The following is a 22,292-nucleotide window of genomic DNA, read 5'->3' as shown; positions in this document are numbered from 1 at the left end:
ATATATATATACAGTTAATTTATTTATTTAATTAATACAGTTAATTAGTAACTACTATATTTTTTAAAATACTCTAATTATTAAAAATACGGTAATTAATAAAATACTGTTCATTACTAAATATAGTATTTTAATAAAATACTATAATTATTAAAAAATACTATATTTATCAAAATACTGTATTTATTAATTAAATAAAATACTGTATTTATTACTGTTAATTAACAAATACTGTATTTGTTTAAAATACTAATTATTAAAAATTACAAAAAAGTTATGAAAAATACTGTATTTATTAATTAAAAATTACTACATTAATCAATGCTATATTTTTTTAAAATATTGTAATTATTCAAAAATACTGTAATGAATAAAATACTGTTAATTACTAAATACTGTGATTGTTAAAAATTAAGAAAATACTGTAATTATTAAAAAATACTATTTTTATCAAAATACTGCATTTATTAATTACATAAAATACTGTAATGAATACTGTTATTAAAAATTACAGTGTTTATCAAAATATTGTGTTTATTAATTAAATAAAATACTATATTTATTACTGTATATTAAGAAATACTGTATTTTTTTAAAATACTGTAGTTATTAATTAAAGAAATAATGTATTAATAGATACTATAAATACTGTTAATTAATAAATACAATTAATTACAGTATTAATAAATACTATTAAATAATGTATTTTAAACATTTAAATATGGTTAACCCGTGTAGAACACGAGTCATTCTACATGGTTAACCCATGATCTACACGTCTCGGGTCCGTATGATCCGAACCGTGTTTTTTGTAAACGGGTAGAAGACGACCCATTTACTTCCATCTTCTCCGCCCGCGCGGTAAAACGGGTCTTGCAACAACCCGGATCATATCTTATGGCTTTTTTTCGTTTTTTCAGATTTCTTTCACTTGTAATGGGTCGGTTTGGATTTTATGTGTAATTTTAGTATAATTTTTACCACAAAACGTTAATCGTTGAGTAAATCGTACCTGACAAATGGTCGACTGTGCAACCAAAAAACGAACTCCAAACATGTTAGAAATGACACATCCAATATTGAAGAGAAAAAAACAAAAAAAATGATGAAAAAAGTAAAAAATATGAACCTGAAATGTCTCTGCAATATTCTCAGCTACTTGTCAACACCAAAACGTCTGTGAAACTTTGAGGAGGGAAACACCAAAACGTCTCTACTACTAGAAAATTAGAATGGGTTTCCTGCAAGGAGAGGAGAGGGCTGATGGCATGGACAGACCAATTTTAAGATATATATATAGAGAGATTATTAAAATTATTATAAATTATAAATTATTAATAAAACTAAATTTATTAAGAAATATATGTTCATATTAAATTAATAATAATTATTTTCTATAAATCAACATAAAATGAAAATACAATTATTAAAATTTTAGATATTAATAATAAGTATTCACAACAAATTTTGATTATTAATTTAATATTAATTAATAGTAAATAAAATTATTAAATCTTTCAGATTTTCTCGTGTATCACACGGGTTCCCACTAGTTATTAATTAATAATTACTGTATTTATTAATTAAGAAAAACTGTATTTTTTTTAAATACTATAATTATTAAATAATATGAAAATAATGTAATTGTTGAAAAATACTATAAATAATAAATACTGTGATTATCTATATTTATCAAAATATTGTAATTATTAATTAAATAAAATACTACCATTATTAATTAACAAATATTATATTTTTTTAAAATACCGTAATTATTAAAAATTGCGAAAAAATGCCTTTGACATTGTATGTCATGAATAAATGGTATAAATTCTAAGTATATATCTAATTGAATAGGATGGGGATGTATTGGTTACTAAGAGATTGAGGAATCTATTACTGTATTCTAAATATGAAACCAAAATAGTCATCTTGCAGCCAGAAACCGTAACACCAAAATCGATCAAGGTTCATGAAAAGACTGATCGATCTAACTAGTTACCAGGAAAAATTCAAACAAAATTGGGTTTGTGTATAGAATTTGAAGCAAATAATGTCAAAAACCATCTTTAGCACAACATCCATACAGTTAATCAATGATAGGTTTGTCATCTGTAATCCCATCTATTGCTATTAATGTTTCTCTGTTAACATTGGCATCCGAGTTGCATACTTGATCCATACTCGACAATATACAAAAACCCCAACTGGATCGGTCAGTTTCACCATAACAACTTCAACTCTTGAAAAGCATTCAGCTCTCTCAGAGTGCCTATGTTGGGATTGGTCTATTTCACCATCGCATTGCTTCATATATACAATAGACTTTCTATTTGTAAGCTCGTACATCATCTAAGCCCAATCTAGACCTTGCAACATACAAGATAATGGATAAACTTATTTCTTGTTAGATGGCCTTTGCTTCTGGCTTCGAATACTTCAGTGGAAATGGATATAAGCAATTTGCAATTTTTATTATTCTAGGAACCCTGTTGGAATGGCTGCAAAATTGGATATTTCAAGCCTCTTAGAGATATATAGGCTTTGTTAGAGTTGGTCAAGTAAGGGTAGAATAGTCATTTCATTATGGTTTAAGTTATACGATGATGTGGCAATTCTGTTCTAACTTTTGTAGTTCACTTGTCCCATACTTAAGTAGGGGCAGTTTTGACATTGTACTCTAATTACATTATAATACCAATTATGGCCGACTAGTAGGGTTTAATCTCATTAGTTCGACAACTTCCTCTCCTTCTCTCTCTCTCTCCCTTTCTTTCTCTCAGAATAGAACTGGTTTGAAACCCTAAAACATGGTATAAGAGCGCTAAACAAAGGAGAAGAAAGCTGCAGCTTCAAGTGTGCTGACATGCTATCTCTTCTTCTTCCTCTTTTCTCCTTCTCTAGGTTGCGCGAACTAAAGTACACAGCTAGGTGGCTACGGCAATCGTTTTTTTTATTCCAGGACTGCCATAATCCTCATTACAGGTGTTAGGAAGGTGCAGCAGCCCTAGGATAACAGTTCTAATACTGTTGCCACCATGAGTGACAGCCCTAGAAGTTGTGTGGTGGTGTTTATAGTGTTTCAAACCCTCTATTGAGCAGTTTCAAGAGGGTTCTTGGTGGTTGTTTAAGTAACAGTCATGGTGATTAGTTATCAGTAGTGGTGTGAAAAGAATTTTTTTTTTTTTGGGCTGAAAGAGTGGCCGAATGTGTCTAAATGGTAGTTTACATCAAGTTTTTTTTTTATTTGAATGGTAGTTTACAACAAGTTTTTTGATTGTGACTGCTTGAAAGATTGTTATAAGTAATGTGGAGACTATTGTAGTGTTGACTTGACAACAATATTTGTTTGGTGGTTGATAATTCAGAATTAGAAATAGTATTGGAGGACACAACAACAACTACAGATGGTGGTAGTGATCAGAAATCTGGTGTGGTGATCCCCTCAGACTATCTAGGTGTGCAAATGACATCAATTAAACTTTATGGTGAAAATTATGTGTCATGGGCCAAGTTCGTGGAAGTTTTTTCAAGGCAAAGAGGAAAGTGAAACATGTGAAAGAAGATAAACCATCAGCTAAATCCCCAGGGTTTGATGACTGGGAACAAGAAGATGCCCAAATCATGGCATGGTTGTGGAACAATATGGAACCTAAGATAAGTGTCAACTTTATGTTCTTGGATACAACTAAGGACATATGGGAATATGCCAAGAAACTTTATTTTGGATAGGATAATACTACGAAAGTATAACAGCTCTATTAGGAGTATTTCAATCTATAGAAAGGGAATCAAACCCTAAAAGAGTATTATGCCAGTATGAGAAACCTCATAAATGAACTCAATGTCTATCATCCTCTAATTCCAAATGTTAAAATTCAACAACAACAAGGGGAGTAACTAGGTTCTTAGTGGGGTTGAAACTAGAGTATGAACCAGTTAGAGCACAAATATTGGGAGATTCTGTTCTTCCTACACTTGAGGAAGTATTTGCTCGACTTCATAAGATTTCATTGGGACCCACAGAGAGTACCATAGTGTTTGACAGATCAGTATTTATTGTAGCTAGAGGATGTGGACGTGGTAATAGAAGGGAAGGGCATGCATTTCGAGGAGGTCATGGTGGTGGAAGTGGTGGTGGTTGTCACTCAGGGGGAGGTCATGGTAGAGGAAGAGGCAACACTACTAGGAAGTATACACATTGTGGCAATGAAGGATATTTAGTTAATTTCTGTTATGATCTACATGGGCTAATCATACAGTTGCTAGTGGGGGTGATGTGAGTGGTAACCAATAGACAGATCAAACACCTTCCACATCTACATCTACTTCTGAGAAGAAGATGATGAGTGTACCACGAGATGAGTATGAGAGGCTCCATCAAGCTACTTCACAACATACTACTGCCACTCTTGCACACTCAGGTATGGCCTGTTTGGCATCCAAACCTTCTCCTTGAATTATTGATTCTAGAGCGTTTGATAACATGACCAGGACTCCAGGTGTGTTTTCTTCCCTCTCTGAAACTTCCACATCACAAACTGTTACCCTGGCCAATGGTTTTTCTTTCCCCATTTGTGGTGTTGGTAATGTAGACACTGCATCTCTTTCTTTATCATCTATTTTATATGTGCCTAAGTTTCCATTCAATCTCATGTCAGTTAGTTAACTAACTAAGGCCTTAATTGCTCTATTACATTTCCCCTTCCTCTTGTGTTTTTCAAGATCTCAAGACGGGGAAGAAGATAGGTGGAGGGCATGAGGCCGGTGGATTGTATTATATTAATGGTGGTAGGTCGTCAGTTGCACTTCAAACTTCATTGACTCCTCTCTAATGGCATTGTTGGCTAGGACATCCATCTCCCACGGCACTCAAGCTAATAGTTCTTTCTTTGAGTCATTTGTCTTCTTTACAATGTGAGTCGTGTCTGTATGGGAAACACCATCGGGTTTCCTTCGGTCCCAGGGTTGATAGTCGTATGTTGAGTCCTTTTTCTTTAGTCCATTTAGATGTTTGAGGTTCGATTAAAATTAAGTCCTATAATGATTACAAGTATTTTGTCATTATGATTATTTAAGATCGACATGGATTTATTTAATGAAAGAAAATAGTGAATTATTTTCTATTTTTCAAAAATTCCATGCTGAAATATGTACGCAATTTGATATTCCAATAAAATTTCTTCGTTCAGATAATGGTCGTGAATACTTTCTTGCTTACTTTCAACAATATTTGAAACAACATGGCATCATTCATCAAACTTTGTGTGCATCTACCCCTCAACAAAATGGGGTGGCTGAACAAAAGAACCGTCATCTCCTTGAGATTGCTCGGTGACGTAGTGCTTACTGCTTGTTTCCTTATTAATCAGATGCCCTTCATCCTTCATAGTCGGTCACCCTTTTCTATTTTGTTCCCCACCTTGTCTCCCTTTCTATTAACTCCCTAGGTCTTTGGGTGTGTGTGCTTTGTTCACAACTTGAGTCCTAGTTTAAATAAGTTGGATGTACGCTCTATTAAGTGTATCTTTCTTGGCTATTCTCAGACCTAGAAAAGGTATAAGTGTTACAATCCTATCACTCGAGAGTTTTTTGTCTGTCCTGATGTCACCTTTTTTGAGTCCGTACCATTCTCTTCGAGGCCTGGAGTACCGTCATCTCCACCATTGGTTCCTCTTCCTCTTCCAGTTGGTGACCTCATTCTAGTTGTTCCTGTTATGACTGAGCCTTCATCTCCTCCAATGCATATTCCTACTGAACCACCACCGATGCGGCACGTGTATACTCATCGACAGACACCGGCATCTCCTTCGGCTTTTACCTCGCATGCGGATCCTATTGTTACTTCTATCCTAGAACCTTCTAACCTTGATCTTCCCATTGCTTTACGGAAATGTAAACATAGTTGTACCCTACATCCCATTTCCAATTATGTTTATGTCTCTTACCTTTCCACTTCACATTGCTAGTTTGTTTCTCTGTTGTCCTCTATATCTATACCCAAGGATGTCTAGGAGGCCCTTCACCTAGGTGGTGTCAAGCAATGGAGGAGGAACTCTCTTCTCTTCAACATACTCACACGTGGGAGCTCACCACTCTTCCTCCAAGTAAGCATGTTATAGGTTGTAAATGGGTGTATATTGTTAAATATTTACTAGATGGTAGTGTGGAGCGATTGAAAGCCTGACTAGTTGCCAAAGGTTAGTCTCAATTGTATGGGATGGACTATATGGAGACCTTTTCTCCTATGGCAAAGATTGGTTTAGTTCATGTCATAATCTCCTTGGCGGTTATGTATGATGGGCCTCTGTTTCAGCTTGACATTAAAAATGCCTTCCTCCATGGTGACCTTATGGAGAAAGTATATATGGAGCAACCACCAGGGTTTGTTGCTCAATGAGAGGATGGTAAGGTGTGTAGACTGAAAAAAAGGCAATTTATGGGCTAAAACAATTTCCTCGTGCTTGGTTTGGAAAGTTCAGTGAAGTAGTGAAAAATTTTGGAATGAAACAATGTCAAGTCGACCACTCAATGTTCAGCTATGATTCTGAAGCCGAAAAGATTTTATTAGTAGTCTATGTGAATGATATAGTCATAATTGGCAGTGACAGATTAGGGATTGACAAACTAAAGGCCATTCTACAAGACCATTTTCAAACAAAAAATCTTGGGAAGTTGAAGTATTTCTTGGGTATAGAAGTTGCTAGGTTGAAACAAGGTGTGAATTTGTGCCAAAGAAAATATGTTCTTGATCAATTGGATGAAACTGTATTGTCAGGTGTGAAACCAGTTAAAACACCCATGGAACTGAATGTTTAGTTGAGTAGTGATGCAGGTGAAATATTTGATGACCTTGGAAGATATAGACAGTTAGTGGGAAAGTTGAACTATTGGACCATCACAAGACCAGACATCTCCTTTGTTGTTAATCTGGTGAGCCAATTTATGTAGAATCCTCAGGTACCTCACTGGGATGCAGTCCTTAGAATTGTAAGGTACCTGAAGGGAGTTCCAGGCCATGAGTTATTGTACAAACTAGGAGGAAGACTTGAGATAGTTGGGTATACAAATGTAGATTAGGCAGGCTCAGTGTTTGACAGGAGATCTACTATAGGTATTGCACATTTCTTCGAGAAAATCTAGTGACATTGAAGAGTAAGAAGCAAACTATTGTGGCAAGGAATAGTGCTAAAGCCGAATACAGAGCCATGGCACACACTATATGTGAGTTAGTATGGTTGAAAAATCTTCTACAAGAGATTGGATTCTCAATGGGCAAACCTATGAGATTGTACTGTGACAACCAAGCTGCAATCCACATCTTATCTAATTCAGTCTTCCATGAGAGAACAAAAACACATAGAGGTTTATTGCCATTTTGTGAGGGAGAAAGTTCTCACTGGAAAGATAATCACAGAACATGTGAATTCAGGTAATAATAGGCAGATTTGTTTACAAAAGGTTTGAGTTCAGGGAGAGTGAACTATATATGTAACAAGCTAGGATTATATGACATATATTCTCCAGCTTGAGGGGGAGTGTTAAAGTTGGTCAAGTAAGGGTAGATTAGTCATTTCATTATGGTTTAAGTTATGTGATGATGTGGCAATTCTGTTTTGACTCTTGTTGTTCACTTGTCCCATACTTAAGTAGGGGCAGTTTTGGCATTATACTCTAATTACATTAGAATATAGATTATGGTTGACTAGTAGGGTTCAATCTCACTAGTTCGACAATTGCCTCTCCTTCTTCTTCTTCTTCTTCTTCTTCTTCTTCTTCTTCTTCTTCTTCTTCTTCTTCTCTCTCTCTCTCTCTCTCTCTCTCTCTCATAACAGGACTAGTTCAAAACCCTAAAATAGGCTTCATACTTTTGTTTAACTGATTTTATGTTTAGTTAAATATTATGGGAAGTACATATAAATTGTAATTTTTCATCATTATCTAAGCCTTGTCCCAACTACATGGGGTCATCTACATGAGTCTTGTTATGTTGTTCAATTCTATTCAGTGCCATATCCATTATTAAATACCAAATCTTAAATCATATCTAACTATTTCAACCTATGTTCTTTTTTGTCTTTCCTTGGCTCTTCTAGCCTCTTTAACTTTAAACACATCAACTTCCTAGTTCTTAGTGGTTTTGTATATGGCCATCCCTACACATGACTAGACCATCTTAGTCTACTTTCCCTCATTCTATTACCTACCTATTGGAGCTTTTCCTAGGTTTTTTTTAATAATTTCATTTCTAATCCTATCTTTCTAATCTTCCCAGTCATCTTTTTTTATCAATGTTTTCCCACTCATCTATCAAAAATTGAATTTTTACCAAACTCATGTTGGGCTTATAACTGTCTTATAAATTATAATACCTATCAAATAAGACACTAGATGCACCACTCCATTTTGTCCATCCCACTCTAATTCATTGGTCACCACCATCCTCAATATCTCTCTTGTTATGGATTATTGAATGGAATATTTTTTATTTTTAGTTTTTTTTGGTGAAAAAGAAAATGGAAGTTCATTTATATCCGGCAATTAGTTGCTTCTTTTTTTCCAAGATATTTCATTCTCTTGGAATGAGGCATACTGTCATCATACCAATTATGGGTTATTATTTGTTAACTCATACAACCAAGTAGATAGGTGGTTTGGATGGGTTGGGTCAGAAATTGTCACCCTTACCAAAATATGGCAACAATGTCCCTTAGGTGTTTAGTGATTGTTGTGAACTTGTTATTTTCATGTTTTTTGGTAATTTAATTATGTAAAAATTAATTTCAAAAAATTCTAATTTGCTAAAAATTTTTTATATTTTCAATAGTTAATTATTCATAAATTCAGATTTTTGTTTTTGAAAATTAATTTTTTATCAATAAATTTTGGAAAAGTTATTCATATCAATTTAGAAACTTATTTATAAATTTTTGAAAAGTAATTGATATTTGTACCAAGTATTTTTAAGATATTCAAAGTTTTCTTTCTATTTTTTCTTTTTTGTTATGTAAAAACAATAAATAGAGATTTTTCATTAATTTAGTTTTCAACATCCCCCTCTGCTAAAAAAACTCTAACTTTCTGATTATCAATTATAAAATTAATCAACTTTATGATCACTGGGCCCATTAGTTCAATTCTATTTTTGGGTCTCATTATCTCATCTAGTGGCTCATTGGTTAATAGATACCATGTATATGTTTGGTTTTGTGGGTGTTTATAGGCCATGTATATGTTTGATTAATAGATAGGCCATGTGAACTTGTTATTTTCATGTTTTTTGGTAATTTAATTATGTAAAAATTAATTTCAAAAAATTCTAATTTGCTAAAAATTTTTGATATTTTCAATAAATTATTCATAAATTCAGATTTTTGTTTTTGAAATTTAATTTTTTATCAATAAATTTTGGAAAAGTTATTCATATCAATTTAGAAACTTATTTATAAATTTTTGAAAAGTAATTGATATTTGTACCAAGTATTTTTAAGATATTCAAAGTTTTCTTTCTATTTTTTCTTTTTTGTTATGTAAAAACAATAAATAGAGATTTTTCATTAATTTAGTTTTCAACATCCCCCTCTGCTAAAAAAACTCTAACATCTTTCCGATTATCAATTATAAAATTAATCAACTTTATGATCACTGGGCCCATTAGTTCAATTCTATTTTTGGGTCTCATTATCTCATCTAGTGGCTCATTGGTTAATAGATAGGCCATGTAATGTTTGGTTCTGTGGGCGTTTATAGATGGACCATTTATTGCTTCACTTTAAATGTTTCCTGCTTTTGTTGTTTGGTTGGGCCTTTAAACATTTTTTACTTTCTACCTCAGATTAACACCCCATAAAAGTGTGCCACATAAGCATTTCATTTCAAGAAATGACGGGGCATTGAGAGAAATAAGAATTTGACATTTTCCCCAAATGTCTAGTGCACAAGTCCAAGTGTTTATGATTTTTTGTAATTATTTGATAAACGGTGAAACCAAACAGTGGTTTCATGCACAATAAATGCCAACACTTGTGTGGCACTGATGTGGCAGCGTTTTCTCAATAAACGCCAACTCCCAATGCTGGGGCATTGGGAAAAAACAAGAATTTGACATTTTCCCCAAATGCCTGGTGCACAAATCCAAGTGCTTATGATTTTTTGTATTTATTTATAAACGGTGAAACCAAACAGTGGTTCATGCACAATAAACACCAACACCTATGTGGCACTGATATGGCAATATTTTTTCAATAAACACCCATGGATCCAAACACCCTCAAAATTATTGTATGTAAAGCACAAGAGGAGGATGAGAAGCAACAGCATGTATATTGTTTTTAACCATTACTTTTTATATAACCATCCTTTTTCTTGCCAACATACAGATACACAAAATGAAAAGTAAAATAACAAAAAGAAAGTTTTGTTCCATGAGAGGAGGGTTCTGTGGATTCTTTATTGACATGGATGGAAGATACCTTGGAGACTTATTTTCCCCTAGAATAAAGAAAATGTTAATTACAAATATTTGAGAAGCACATAGGTTCTCATTATTGAAAGGACAAACATATGACAGAGGAGAAATAATGATTTCCAACAAACTGCTGGAACTTGTAGCTAAATTGATGTTGTCTTGCAATCTTGAAAAATGAGATTTTGACTCCTGTGTTCAACAAGATCAGAAAGGAGGTAGCAACAGAGTTCAAGCTTATTGTTCTTTTGGTTGATCAAAACTGCTATGGTTCATTTGAATCAATTGGCCTCTTAAACTGCACTCCACAATCTAAAAGTAAAGCAAACGAAACAATTAGTAAGTAATAATATATGAACTGATAAAATTACCAAGGATCTCCACCCTACATTATTCTACCTGGTCATGGGTAGGCCCCTTAAGCATGCCGGATATGCAAAAGAATAAATAAGCTAATATGTATTTTCCAATCATTAAGATAGTTCCCCCACCCCCAAAAAACAGTAAGTGCCTGTTTGGGAGGGTTTTTCACTCTGTGGCTTCTGGCGTTACATGAGCTCAGAAACCCGGAACACCATGAAGCTGTGTTTGGTAAAAACCTGGAAAGTCAGAAACTGCAAAATTGACTTTCTGGTAAAGCTATCTCAGTCAGGTAGCTTCTCTGAAGCGGCTGTCAATGCAGTTCAATCAACACAGAAGCCCTCCCAAATGGGGTCTAAGTTTGTAGAGAGAATAACTACACCATTTCCTCAAGTGAAAAAAAAAAAAAAAAAAAAAAAAAAAAAACCAAATGGATGGAAACCTGTAACATCTGAATCTTGGATGACAAATCTCCACATTCTTCAACTAAAGTTTTTTCACTGCTGGCCACCCTTGCAAGTTCTGAAATCAAATTATCCAGTTGTTCAGCCTGCATTTTTATTCAAGGAACTTTTGTCAAAATGGATATCTGAAGCCCATCATGAAAAAAATACTTTATTCCTTGTTCTGCTTATATAATCCTAGGATTGTTAGACAACTCACCTCATCAAATAAAAATATTTTTTAACCTACAGAACATATCTTATTATGTCTACTTTGTATATATACTGTATTTATAATAGTTTATAAATACCTATAAAACTTTTGTCTTACCTTTGGACAGAAGTTTCCAAGGTTAGAGGAAATTATTTCCATGACATTTAATGCTGAGTTCATGGCTTCCCCTACTTCTCTAATGTCAGCCTGAAAAATTGGTAGAACATGGTTATTGTAACATCATCATAAACATCTTGATAACTAGCAATGGATGAAAACAGAATCATCAGATTTATTTAGAAAACTGGATCATTGGGATGATAAAAAGGCAATTATAACAGAAGGAAGATAAAAACACCAAATAATATTAATAGGTTGAGATAAAAAAATACATCATCAATGGACCAATAATATGAAATATATCTTACCTTCACATTACCATTGAACGGAATTCTGACTGAGGCATCTTCCAAAGCTTTAACTACTCCTGATAAAGAACTTGAATAATGCCTTTCCATTGCAAACCATTCCTCCAAATATGACATCTAGAATCAGCCACACACACAAAAAAAAAAAGATACATATTCATTAGGAAAGCTAACATTAATGATCATGCATTCATGCTACTAAAAGTATTAATGTCTTGGGAGTGGGATATGAAGGGGGATTAGAAGAAGGAAAGAATACATTATGGAGTGTGTATGTGTGTGTTGGGGAAGAGGGGAAGTTGTTATACTGCAGGTGAATACATGGACCAAATGAAGAAATTGGATTTGGAAAAGTATTAATGTCTTGGGAGTGGGATATGAAGGGGGATTAGAAGAAGGAAATAATACATTATGGAGTGTGTATGTGTGTGTTGGGGAAGAGGGGAAGTTGTTATAGTGCAGGTGAATACATGGACCAAATGAAGAAATTGGATTTGGAAAAATGTGGCTTTGAAACCACCCTTTCTTTTGACACCCAGTGAAATAAGAACAAGAGGACAACTGTTTGTACAAAATACAAGGAATAATTCAATTTTCTCTATCATCTTATATGTGTTGAGATGGTGTATTGGCCAACCTTATTTTATTTCTGTTTTGAGCTTGTTTGTCTATTCTTTATTATAGGCTGTTTCTTGTTATTTACTGGGCTTTCCCAATTGAGCCAAGTCAATCCAAGCCAACTCAAGTATTATATTTTTGAGTTATGTTTAGTTGTGTTCTAACCACAATCCAAAGTGAAACCCCTGTGAGAGTGGCTAATCTCGTATAGGGATGTCAATGGGTCAAGTTAAATGGTAAATTTGACTTGACTCACCCCTACATGGTCAGGTTAGGGTCAGGCTTATTTATTTAATCCAAATCGGGTGTAGGTTTGGCTGACTTGGCCCATTGGGTCATAATATCCCTACACCTAAAAGGGTATTATTGTAATTTGGTTTGACTTTTAACCCCTAATCTTAAAGTTTAGGATTTCTTTCAATGTTTGTTTTAACCAAAATCGGGAGGGTTAGTTTAGAGTTTTGATTATTCAATCCAAATTGGGTGCAGGTTTGGCTGACCTGGCCTATTGTTTTAACCTGAACCCGATATCTTGTCTTCTTTCCAATACCATAGTTCTTTTTGGTCTGCTACCTATACAGGGGCATCTATGTGAGATTGTGGGACTAACCTAGAACCCACAACGTATTCTTTCTCTCCTATCGCCTTTCTCTCTTCTTCTCTTTTATTCTATTCTAAAACTTTTCTCCAAGTATCTATGATTATTCATTGCTGAAATCTAGAAAACTTGATACCAAAGCACCTTTTTATTCTATCTTGAGTTAGTTTCTCATGCAGATTTGACATCAGCCATCTGCATGAGGGATTAAATGTGCTGATTAATGAGGGCGGATTTGACCCTCCAATGACATCATGACACATGGCATATTGGAACAGCTGAATGACACACAGACACCACCTAAGCAATGATTTAGAGTCCCAGATCATGGTTCGTCTTCGCCTCGACCTGGCGACCTGCCTTTGCCACTGACCTGGCAACCTTGACCACAACTTAGGCCGGCTAGAAGCACCTCGCACCTCGTCCAAGGCCGACCTGTAGCACCTCGTCACCGGCCGAAGTGACCTTGACGCGAGGAATGACCTCCTTCGAGGGCTTGCCGACTTGATTGAGGTCCAGGTGGCAACTGCGAGATGTGCTCACCGACCAATTCTGCATACATGACCCATCACTACTGGGTCTCTCAGAAGTTGGCCCCTGTATCGAATGTTCCGGAGGAGACCGAGCAAGGCACAAAGACTGGTCTATGTGTATGGCTACCTCCGTGGACTTCGGACCGGTTGGGCACGACCTCCCGGAGAACTCGGACACGATGCGTGAAGCTCACGCCAAGCAACGCTTATATAAAGGCCTAACCTCCAACTTGACAAGAAAAGAAGTAAGATGTGCAACTCAGCTCTCACAACCCTCTAACTCTTTCACTTTCAGCTCTCTTATAAAATCTTCAATTCACTGACTTAAGCATCGGAGTACCCACCCCGGGAAAAGAAACCCAGGATACTCTAACACTGCCTCCTTACGATGCGTGAAGCTCACGCCAAGCAACGCCTATATAAAGGTCTAACTTCCAACTTGACAAGAAAAGAAGTAAGATGCACAACTCAGCTCTCACAACCCTCTAACTCTTTCACTTTCAGCTCTCTTATAAAATCATCAATTCACTGACTTAAGCATCGGAGTACCCATCCCGGGAAAAGAAACCCAGGATACTCTGACACTGCCTCCTTTGGAATGATATACAGCTCCGTCGGCCTAGTTAACTTGGCATCCAAGTCATTTCCCGGCGAGGAAATTCTCCAACTCGACATCTGAATCACCTCTTATCAAGGAAGCCACCAACTCGGCATCCGAGCTGCCATCCAGAAGGGAGCTGCCGAAACGCGCATCATCACTGATCATCTGCTTGTTTTAGGCCAGCTTTTAGAGGATTTTTGTTGTGTCAATCTCAGGCTGATTATCTATTCTAAAACACTTTCTGCAAGTATCTAAGATTATTTATCTAATCTAGAGTTTCTCATGCAGATTTGAGATCAGCCATCTGCATGAGTGGTTAAATGTGCTGATCAGTTGCTTGTTTTAGGCCAGTTTTTAGAGGATTTTTGGAGTATCAATCTCAGGCTGATTGGTAAGCAAAAGAGGAGTTCTTGGATACTTCCCAAGAATCAAGGATGCCGGAGAGAAATCTGTATTAGTCCAAATTGGCAAGGGCCAGGAGCATTCTGCACTGGTGCTTGTCTCTTTTTAGATCAGTTTGATCTGATATAGTAGGCAACTGCATCTAACAGTCTTTCTTGTGACTCTGGAGTGAGTAGTTACTATTCTACTTGTTTCTTGTCTTCCATGTTGAAGTTTTGGTGGTTACTATTCTACATGTTTCTTGTCTTCCATGTTGAAGTTTTGGTGGTTATTGGCTGTAGGGTTCTTATAGATCAACTCCAAGAACTTGTTGATACTCTTTCAAGTAAGAATCTAGAAGTGATTACAAGTCTGGAGTGGATTCTGGAGATGGGTTGAATACTCAAATCACTATAATTAGGTGGTGGTAATTACCTAGAACGGGTCCAATCTGAATGTATGTTTCTTGAAGTTTTGGTGGTTACTATTCTACATGTTTCTTGTCTTCCATGTTGAAGTTTTGGTGGTTATTGGCTGTAGATGGTGGTAATTACCTAGAACGGGTCCAATCTGAATGTATGTTTCTTGAAGTTTTGGTGGTTACTATTCTACATGTTTCTTGTCTTTCATGTTGAAGTTTAGGTGGTTATTGGCTGTAGGGTTCTTATAGGTCAACTCCAAGAGCTTGTTGATACTCTTTCAAGTAAGCATCTAGAAGTGATTACAAGTCTGCAGTGATTCTGGAGATGGGTTGAATACTCAAATCACTATAGTTAGATGGTGATAATTACCTAGAATGGGTCCAATCTGAATGTATGTCTATAAATGGATGGGGTAAATTGGGCTATCTAACAGGTAAAGAATCTGAACTTGCTTGCATGTCTATGCAGCAACACTTGAGTAAGAAATACTTGTACATGAAGACAGACAAGGAGATTTGGGGTAGTGTCTTCGAGACCTATTCTCAAGCCCTTAGTGTTGCTAGGGCATCAGCTTCAGTTTGAGATCAATAATCTCAAAAGCAAGGAGTTCTATCTCTATCCCTAATTTTTCTACTTTGTAGTTTCTGTGATGGGAGATACATAAGAAAGTTGTAGAAAGGAACAGGTGTTTGAATTTTTGACAGGGTTGAATACCAGAATGATATTGTACAACAAAATACTTGCTAAGGAGGATATCTTTTTGTTTCAGGCTCACTCTCTTATTCAAAGTGAATAGGAGATGTGTTATGCTTCAGGGACCTCCCATTGACCATACAAATCTTGCTTCATGTTGGTCTAAGAGTCCCCAAGCACAGGGAAAGGTTGGAAATGTAAAGAAGCTGAAGCCACACACCAGGGAGACAATGTTGGAAGCTGATTTCTCATCTCACTCCTCCTAGGTTTAAGAGGAATGGTGGAAAGAAAGGACATGCAAATGCAATAACTACACCTGGTGAAGTTCAAAGTGGTAGAACATCATGTGTTTCTATTCCTAGTTTTCCAACGATGGAAAGTTTAGTTGCTGCTAGGGCTGAAGTAGAGAGGTAAGCAAGTATTTGTCTAATTTGAAGAGCTGCTAATTCTTTAAGCTTTACCCTACATGTACATCTGCACCATTGACTGCACTTGCTAATTTAGGTACCTGGGCTACTGCTAATCTTGCTACCGCTTTAGGTAAAGTCTATTCCTTGGATTATTGATTCTGGGGAATTGGACCAGATGATTAGTATTTTTTTTCACTGTTTCATTCCTATCATCTCTTCTTTGGGGGATAAAGTTAGCTATGGATCTCTTGCCCTTGTTACAGGAAAGGGTAGTGTTAGGGTTACCAATACTTTAAAATCTTTTTCTCCTTACTTATTCAACATAAGTGAATGCCTAATGTGCACAATGAATGTTATTTTTCCTATAAAACGCTGTTTAAGTAATAAAGGTGATTATTGTTGTCCTATCTCTTCAGGGTTATTTTAGGCTTCATGCATTTATCCCATGTCAAAATCTTCTTAGGGTTATGCCAAGCTTCATGTATTATTAATCCTGCATTAGGATCATTTCAGGGTAATTTAAGGCTTCTTGTATTAACCCCATATCAGAATCATCTTAGGGTTATGTCAAGCTTCATGTATTATTAATCCTGCATTAGGATCATTTCAGGGTAATTTAAGGCTTCTTGTATTAACCCCATATCAGAATCATCTTAGGGTTATGTCAAAATTCATGAACCATTGTTAAACTGCCTGAACCATGTTGTGCACGGCTGAAGAACCATTGCGCAGACCATGAATCCATGTTTAGAGCCAGATCTTTTGTGAGCTAAAACTCTATTTACAACAATCTGCTGCACATTGGGAATATCTTCCGCAAATGTATTCATTCGAGGGCTATATATAACATGGACTTGTAACTGAGGAGGTGCTGAATAGGGATATGAAATTTTTAATGAATCACAACCGGGTGAAATGTTATCAAATGCCAAGGGGCTGTTATAACATTTCTCAGTCCTTATATGTGGATGACACTATTATTTTCACAAGGGGTGAGAAGAGAACTCTCTCAAAATTAAAGGGCTTCAAAAAATATGAAACGGCTTCAGGTCAACTAGTCAATAGAAGCAAGAGTGGATTCTATGTCTCTAGACACATCAGTCCTTGTTTCTATGGGTTTATGATGTAAAAATTAAAAAAAATGTGGATTATTTTAATAGTTTATACTTTTGTATAGACATATCCGCGAGTCCTTGTTTCTTTGTCTTGTCGAGTCGGACTCTCAAGACAGACATGCATCTGGTTACAAAAATACCTCCTTCTTTTCATTTAGTCTTGTGGAGGAAAGCTTAAAATTCATAGCCACATTGCATCAATGGTACCGGTTCCAACACCAAAAACATCATGGACCACAATCTTCTTATGTATTTTCCTTTAGGTTCGTCATTGAACAAGCAGATTATTTTTCATAGATGAAAATACTTAATGAGGTTTCTTGCCTAATGACAACAAAGCAACAAGAGAAACAATAATGGCCCATATACATTAGGAAAACAACTTTTAAAATTAAAACACCTAGGAAATGATATGTAAATTTAGTAAGAGAACTGCAATAACTACACTCTAAGACTTGGAACTAGAAAAATAAGTTTCATAAAGGTCATATAATTTGAAAAACAATAAGGAACCCATTACCATTTGCAACTTTGTTGATGCTAATAATTAAGATAAGAACAGATTCATCATCAAGTAAGTAACTTACTTGGTATTCTAGAACATTTGATAATATTCTTGTCTTTTTCAACCTTTCAAGTTCAACGCGTTTCCTTGTCACAGAATCCTGCAGTTCTGATATTTTGATGCCAAGAGCATAAAGTGATCCCTGAGGAATAAAAAGGTTAAAAGAATGTTCAGTCAGTTATATTAACTCTATGGGTGTTTGTGCCCATAAGAGTTTGTACATTGACCAAATCATTGATTTGACAACATTCTGAGGCTGCATTACTTCATGAGAGTGACACCGCTGGGAAAAATGACTAGAGTTTCTGTCAATTGGAACTAAAAGGGAGGGAAATGGATATAGGAATGGAATCAACCAATCAAATATGCAGTAGTTGAAGAGAAAAACGTTAAGCTATTGAGGGACAATTTTATTCAGGAAGAAAAACATCGAATTGAACTCTTCTTTTGCTATCATCATCCATTGATTCCCAATGACCTTCTATGGGATTTGCTTCTTTTTCATTCAAATAGAAAAAAAAGACTCATGTCATTATGAGTTGTTTGAAATGACTTTTCATTATGTATATAAGTAAGTAGATTCATCCTTCAATCCTGTCTTTCTAGAATTCCATTAGAAGAATTCATTTACCACCACAGCATAGTTCACTCCATTAATTAGAACAGATTCCAACAACTATTTGCACGTATCCTTTGTTTTGTTCTCATTTCTTGAGCCTTTGTTTCCTGCATTTATGATGTTTTGTAGCCATGCTAGTGTTGTTTTTTATTATTTTTGTTATTTAAAATTTGTTAAATCATTAATTGCTTTATGGTGTTATTTTAAATTACAAGAGTCATCTTTATATTGTTCTCATTAATTGCTTTTCATACCCCTTTAGGTGTAGAGGTTTCTGAGTGGCTATTTCCATTTTATTTTGGAGAACTATGCATGTTTATGATGGATGAGATGCAATTTGGCACAAGTGTTGTCTCTCCATAGAGCTGGCCCTTTATGCTCTGCAAGTAAAGGATGATTTCAATCTCTTAACCTTTTACACCATGCAATTATCTTTGCTCCTCTTTTCCAAACTCCCCAAAACATCCATGTTTTTCTTTTCATCAGTGTTGTTTTATCGCTATTTCAAGTGAAGGTCAAGCGACATGTCAAGGTTGATTGCCATTGCTCTTGGTCAGAAACTTAGCTAGGTTGACTATATGATAACAGTAATTGAGCTTTTAACATTAAGCAAAATAAACTTGGAAGGTGTCGTTTCTTGTGTTCACTTGAATTAGACGAAAATTTAATATTAAGCAATTTAAAAGGATGTGATTCGGTGACAATTTCTAATGCTGTTCAAAAACACAGTTGCAAGGGTCAGGAGATGACTTACCTCAGCTGCAATTTTCTGAGCATTCATAGCAGCTTCAGCTTTCGCATTAGCATATCTCCATTGCAGATAACGGTTGTGAAGAAGGCGAAAGGTATGTACATTTTCTTGCTGACTCGAAACCTTCCTTCCTTTCCGTGCCTCCGCTCCCAACTTCATATTTGCCGGGTGCGGTGGAAGACAGACACCACTTGTCTTCATGGAAGGGATACTTTGTTTGGAAAGAAAATGTGATGACTTGTACAAAGATTTGGAGGGACTCAATAAAGAGTTTTCGCAGCAACCCGACAATGGCGTATTCAAAGAACGGTAGCAAGGGGAAGCAGAGGAAATGCAAGAATCCCCCACGACATCTCCATCTCTTTGCTTGAAATTTCTCCCCGCTACTAACCTCGAAGACATGGCGGGCAACAGATCCGCCTCTGGCATCGACAAGCGAACATCTGGAAGACAACGGATCTTCGAGTTTTGTGGCGGTATTGGAGGACTACTGCACATGCTTCCTTGAGAATAACTAGAGCATGGTTTCGTTTCAGAGCAATCACTGATGGTTGAATTTTCTGTTTCGGTATCCGAATGTGCTAGATCACAATCATCCACACGAGAAGAAATCTCATGGACCGAAGCCGCAGCCAACCCACTCGATTGGACCAGCTTTGCAGCAGCGGTGGTTGCTATAGAGGCGATGTTGGTGGACCGATGGACCGGTCTGGCGGTGGTGGTCGCCCTGTACAAGCTATGAACTGTGGGCGTGTCTGGTCTAGAATGGGAAACGCTACAGATTCTCGTTGGGAACTTGCCGCTACTTAATGTTTTCAAGTGTATGGCCTCGGGATCTTGCAGCTGCTGCTCCCTGCTGCATTCGTTCTCCTTGAAGAGCTTCACGGCGCGTTGTTTGCGCTGCTGCACTGGAAGAGCTGCTTTTCTTTGTAAGCACTGAGGGGTTTCAGAGCTTAGGTGGATATCGAACCTGTTCTCGTCGGCGGTAGACAATGGGTCCGGGCCTACGTGACGCCTCTGCACGGACTGCGAGCGCTGCTGCTGGTTCTGTTTGGGAGTGGGGCATTTGGAGGCTAAAAGATGGAAATCTCCAGACGACAAAGAAGAACCCACCGGAGACATGAACCTGGAGCTCACTTCCCTTACCCGCGGCCTCCGATGAGGAGGTGGAGCTCCTCCGGTTGCAGTGCTGGCGGTGCTGGTTGTAATCTGCTGCTGCTGCCGCTCATGGGTTGATGTACAAGCTTCGGCCATGACTTCACTCATTTTTCCTCGTGAGAGAAATTAAGCATAGGATCGGCAGTGAACCGAGGAAGAAGAAGATGGGTCGATTCAGGGTTCCTCCGATTTGACTTGCCTTTTGAAATGTACGGAGAAATTAAAAATAGAGAGAGAGAGAGAGAGAGAGAGAGAGAGTAGTTTTTAGAGGAATAAAACTAGCCGTTGCAAAGGAAAAGACGGAAAATAGCAACGGCTCTGGCTGGAGTAGTCGTGATGACGAGTGCGTGTGGGGCTGTGGTTTTGGAGCAAATACGCCTAATTTGGAATTGTCTTCCTATTCACTGCCTCAAAGTTTGGGAATGGCAAATAACTTCACTCTCTTTGAATTTCTGCCGTTAAAGAAAAGTAGCTTACAAAAATTTTCTGACAAATACTTAAAATTCCCACTCTGTCATGATATACTTGCAAAAATTTGCCTTTACCTTTGAAAGAAACATACAAATACAACCCTTCCGTTAACTTTATTGTAACGGAAATATTGGAATTACGATTATGCCCTCCCAATGTTCAGTTAGATTTCAAAGATTTTGACTTTACAATGTGGGCTACTCATACGAGCCACCAGGAATGGTGGCTCCTCTCAAGTTTTTAATTACCCTAGCCGCATCCGAGAAGGTTTCTGCTCGTGTATTCTGCTTTGACCCAATTAGGGGTTTTCATAAAAAACCAAAAAATCAAATCTAGAAAATCGAAGCAGAAAGTGTAGTTAATTGAATCGATTGGTTTGGTATTTTTGAAAAATCGAAGAATTGGTTTGATTTTTTATTAACCTAAAAAAATTGGTTGTAAATCGAATTGACCGTATATATGTCACATATTACCTATATTATCTATATGTATTATATATAAATATAAATATATATTGTATTTATAATAATCTATTAATAAATATATTATATACTATATATATTTTTATAATATTTATAACATATTATATATCATTTATTATTTACAAAATAATATTATATATTTATATAATATATATTATAAATAAAAAAATTGAAGAAGCAAGCCAGTCAAAAATCGAAACTGATCAACCAGTTAATTGGTGGTACTAGTTCTGTTTCGGTTTGAAGAAATCGAAAAACCAATAGGATCGGTTCGGTTTGAAAAAAAATGTCTATGATTTGGTTGACCAAACCGTAAACACCCCTAAACCTAATCATACTAAAGGTTTCTTTCTATTTGTGTGTAACAATAACCAGTGGAGTAACTCGTCAACATGGTTTGCTCCGGAGTGGGTGGTGGCCGGTGGGTACCAGGTGGAGAATTGGAGATTGATGTGCAACATTCATTGATTTGATGAAGACAGTGAAGGGAAGGGAGATCAATCATATGGATGGCCGAACCATGCAGGGTGGTTGGGTGAAATTTCAAAAATTTCTTTCTCCCTTCCGGGAATCCTATTCTCTGATTTAGAAAAACTACATTTTTCAAGGTTCGTTCTTGAAACAAACCAGACCAAATCTGAAACCAAAAGGAAGCAAGTAGGGATGTACATGATACGGAATAGCAGTAACTCCCAACGTAGGTGTTCACACCCAAAGAGGTTACTAAATCCACCTCCACTGAAGATGACACAACGAATGTTGAGGCAGGATCAGCAAGAAGAGTTCTTCAACAAGAACCTGTGATTCTTCACCAAGAATCGTGTAGGGATGTGTGATCACGATTTCAGATTGTTCATTCACCAAGAAACAATATCAAGAACAATTCTTGATCATTCCAAGAGGTGGAGATCAAACTAGGCAGGGGCAGCAAGAGCAAAGGGAGAAAAAAGATTACAAAAAAGAAG

At 36.3% G+C, this 22,292-nt stretch overlaps 1 protein-coding gene across 1 annotated transcript; it reads right to left on the bottom strand.

Moving 5' to 3' along the window:
- Window positions 1-10,471: 10,471 nt before the first annotated feature.
- Window positions 10,472-20,616, bottom strand: LOC104589635 (uncharacterized). Its single transcript, XM_010248008.3, has 6 exons — window positions 19,220-20,616; window positions 17,869-17,988; window positions 11,911-12,027; window positions 11,600-11,689; window positions 11,268-11,375; window positions 10,472-10,777 (listed from the first exon to the last, which is right to left on the bottom strand). Exons 1-6 carry the CDS (start codon window positions 20,480-20,482, stop codon window positions 10,703-10,705), a joined length of 1,773 nt encoding a protein of 590 aa, XP_010246310.1. The 5' UTR covers window positions 20,483-20,616; the 3' UTR covers window positions 10,472-10,702.
- Between the last annotated feature and the right edge of the window lie 1,676 nt (window positions 20,617-22,292).

Source organism: Nelumbo nucifera, chromosome 1 (genome assembly GCF_055504915.1).
Source record: "Nelumbo nucifera cultivar China Antique chromosome 1, China Antique-T2T, whole genome shotgun sequence".
NCBI classification, from domain to species: Eukaryota; Viridiplantae; Streptophyta; class Magnoliopsida; order Proteales; family Nelumbonaceae; genus Nelumbo; species Nelumbo nucifera.
Note: the sequence above shows the minus strand (reverse complement) of the source record. Positions and strands in the feature narration are given on the sequence as shown.

Excerpts from the sequence above, each read along its gene's own strand:
- LOC104589635 (XM_010248008.3), bottom strand. The coding sequence starts at position 20,482 with ATGAGTGAAGTCATGGCCGAAGCTTGTACATCAACCCATGAGCGGCAG. Across the intron at positions 11,690-11,910 it reads CGTTCAATGGTAATGTGAAG|GCTGACATTAGAGAAGTAGG; the intron begins GTAAGATATATT and ends CCAATTTTTCAG. Across the intron at positions 11,376-11,599 it reads TTGGAAACTTCTGTCCAAAG|GCTGAACAACTGGATAATTT; the intron begins GTAAGACAAAAG and ends ATAAAAATGCAG.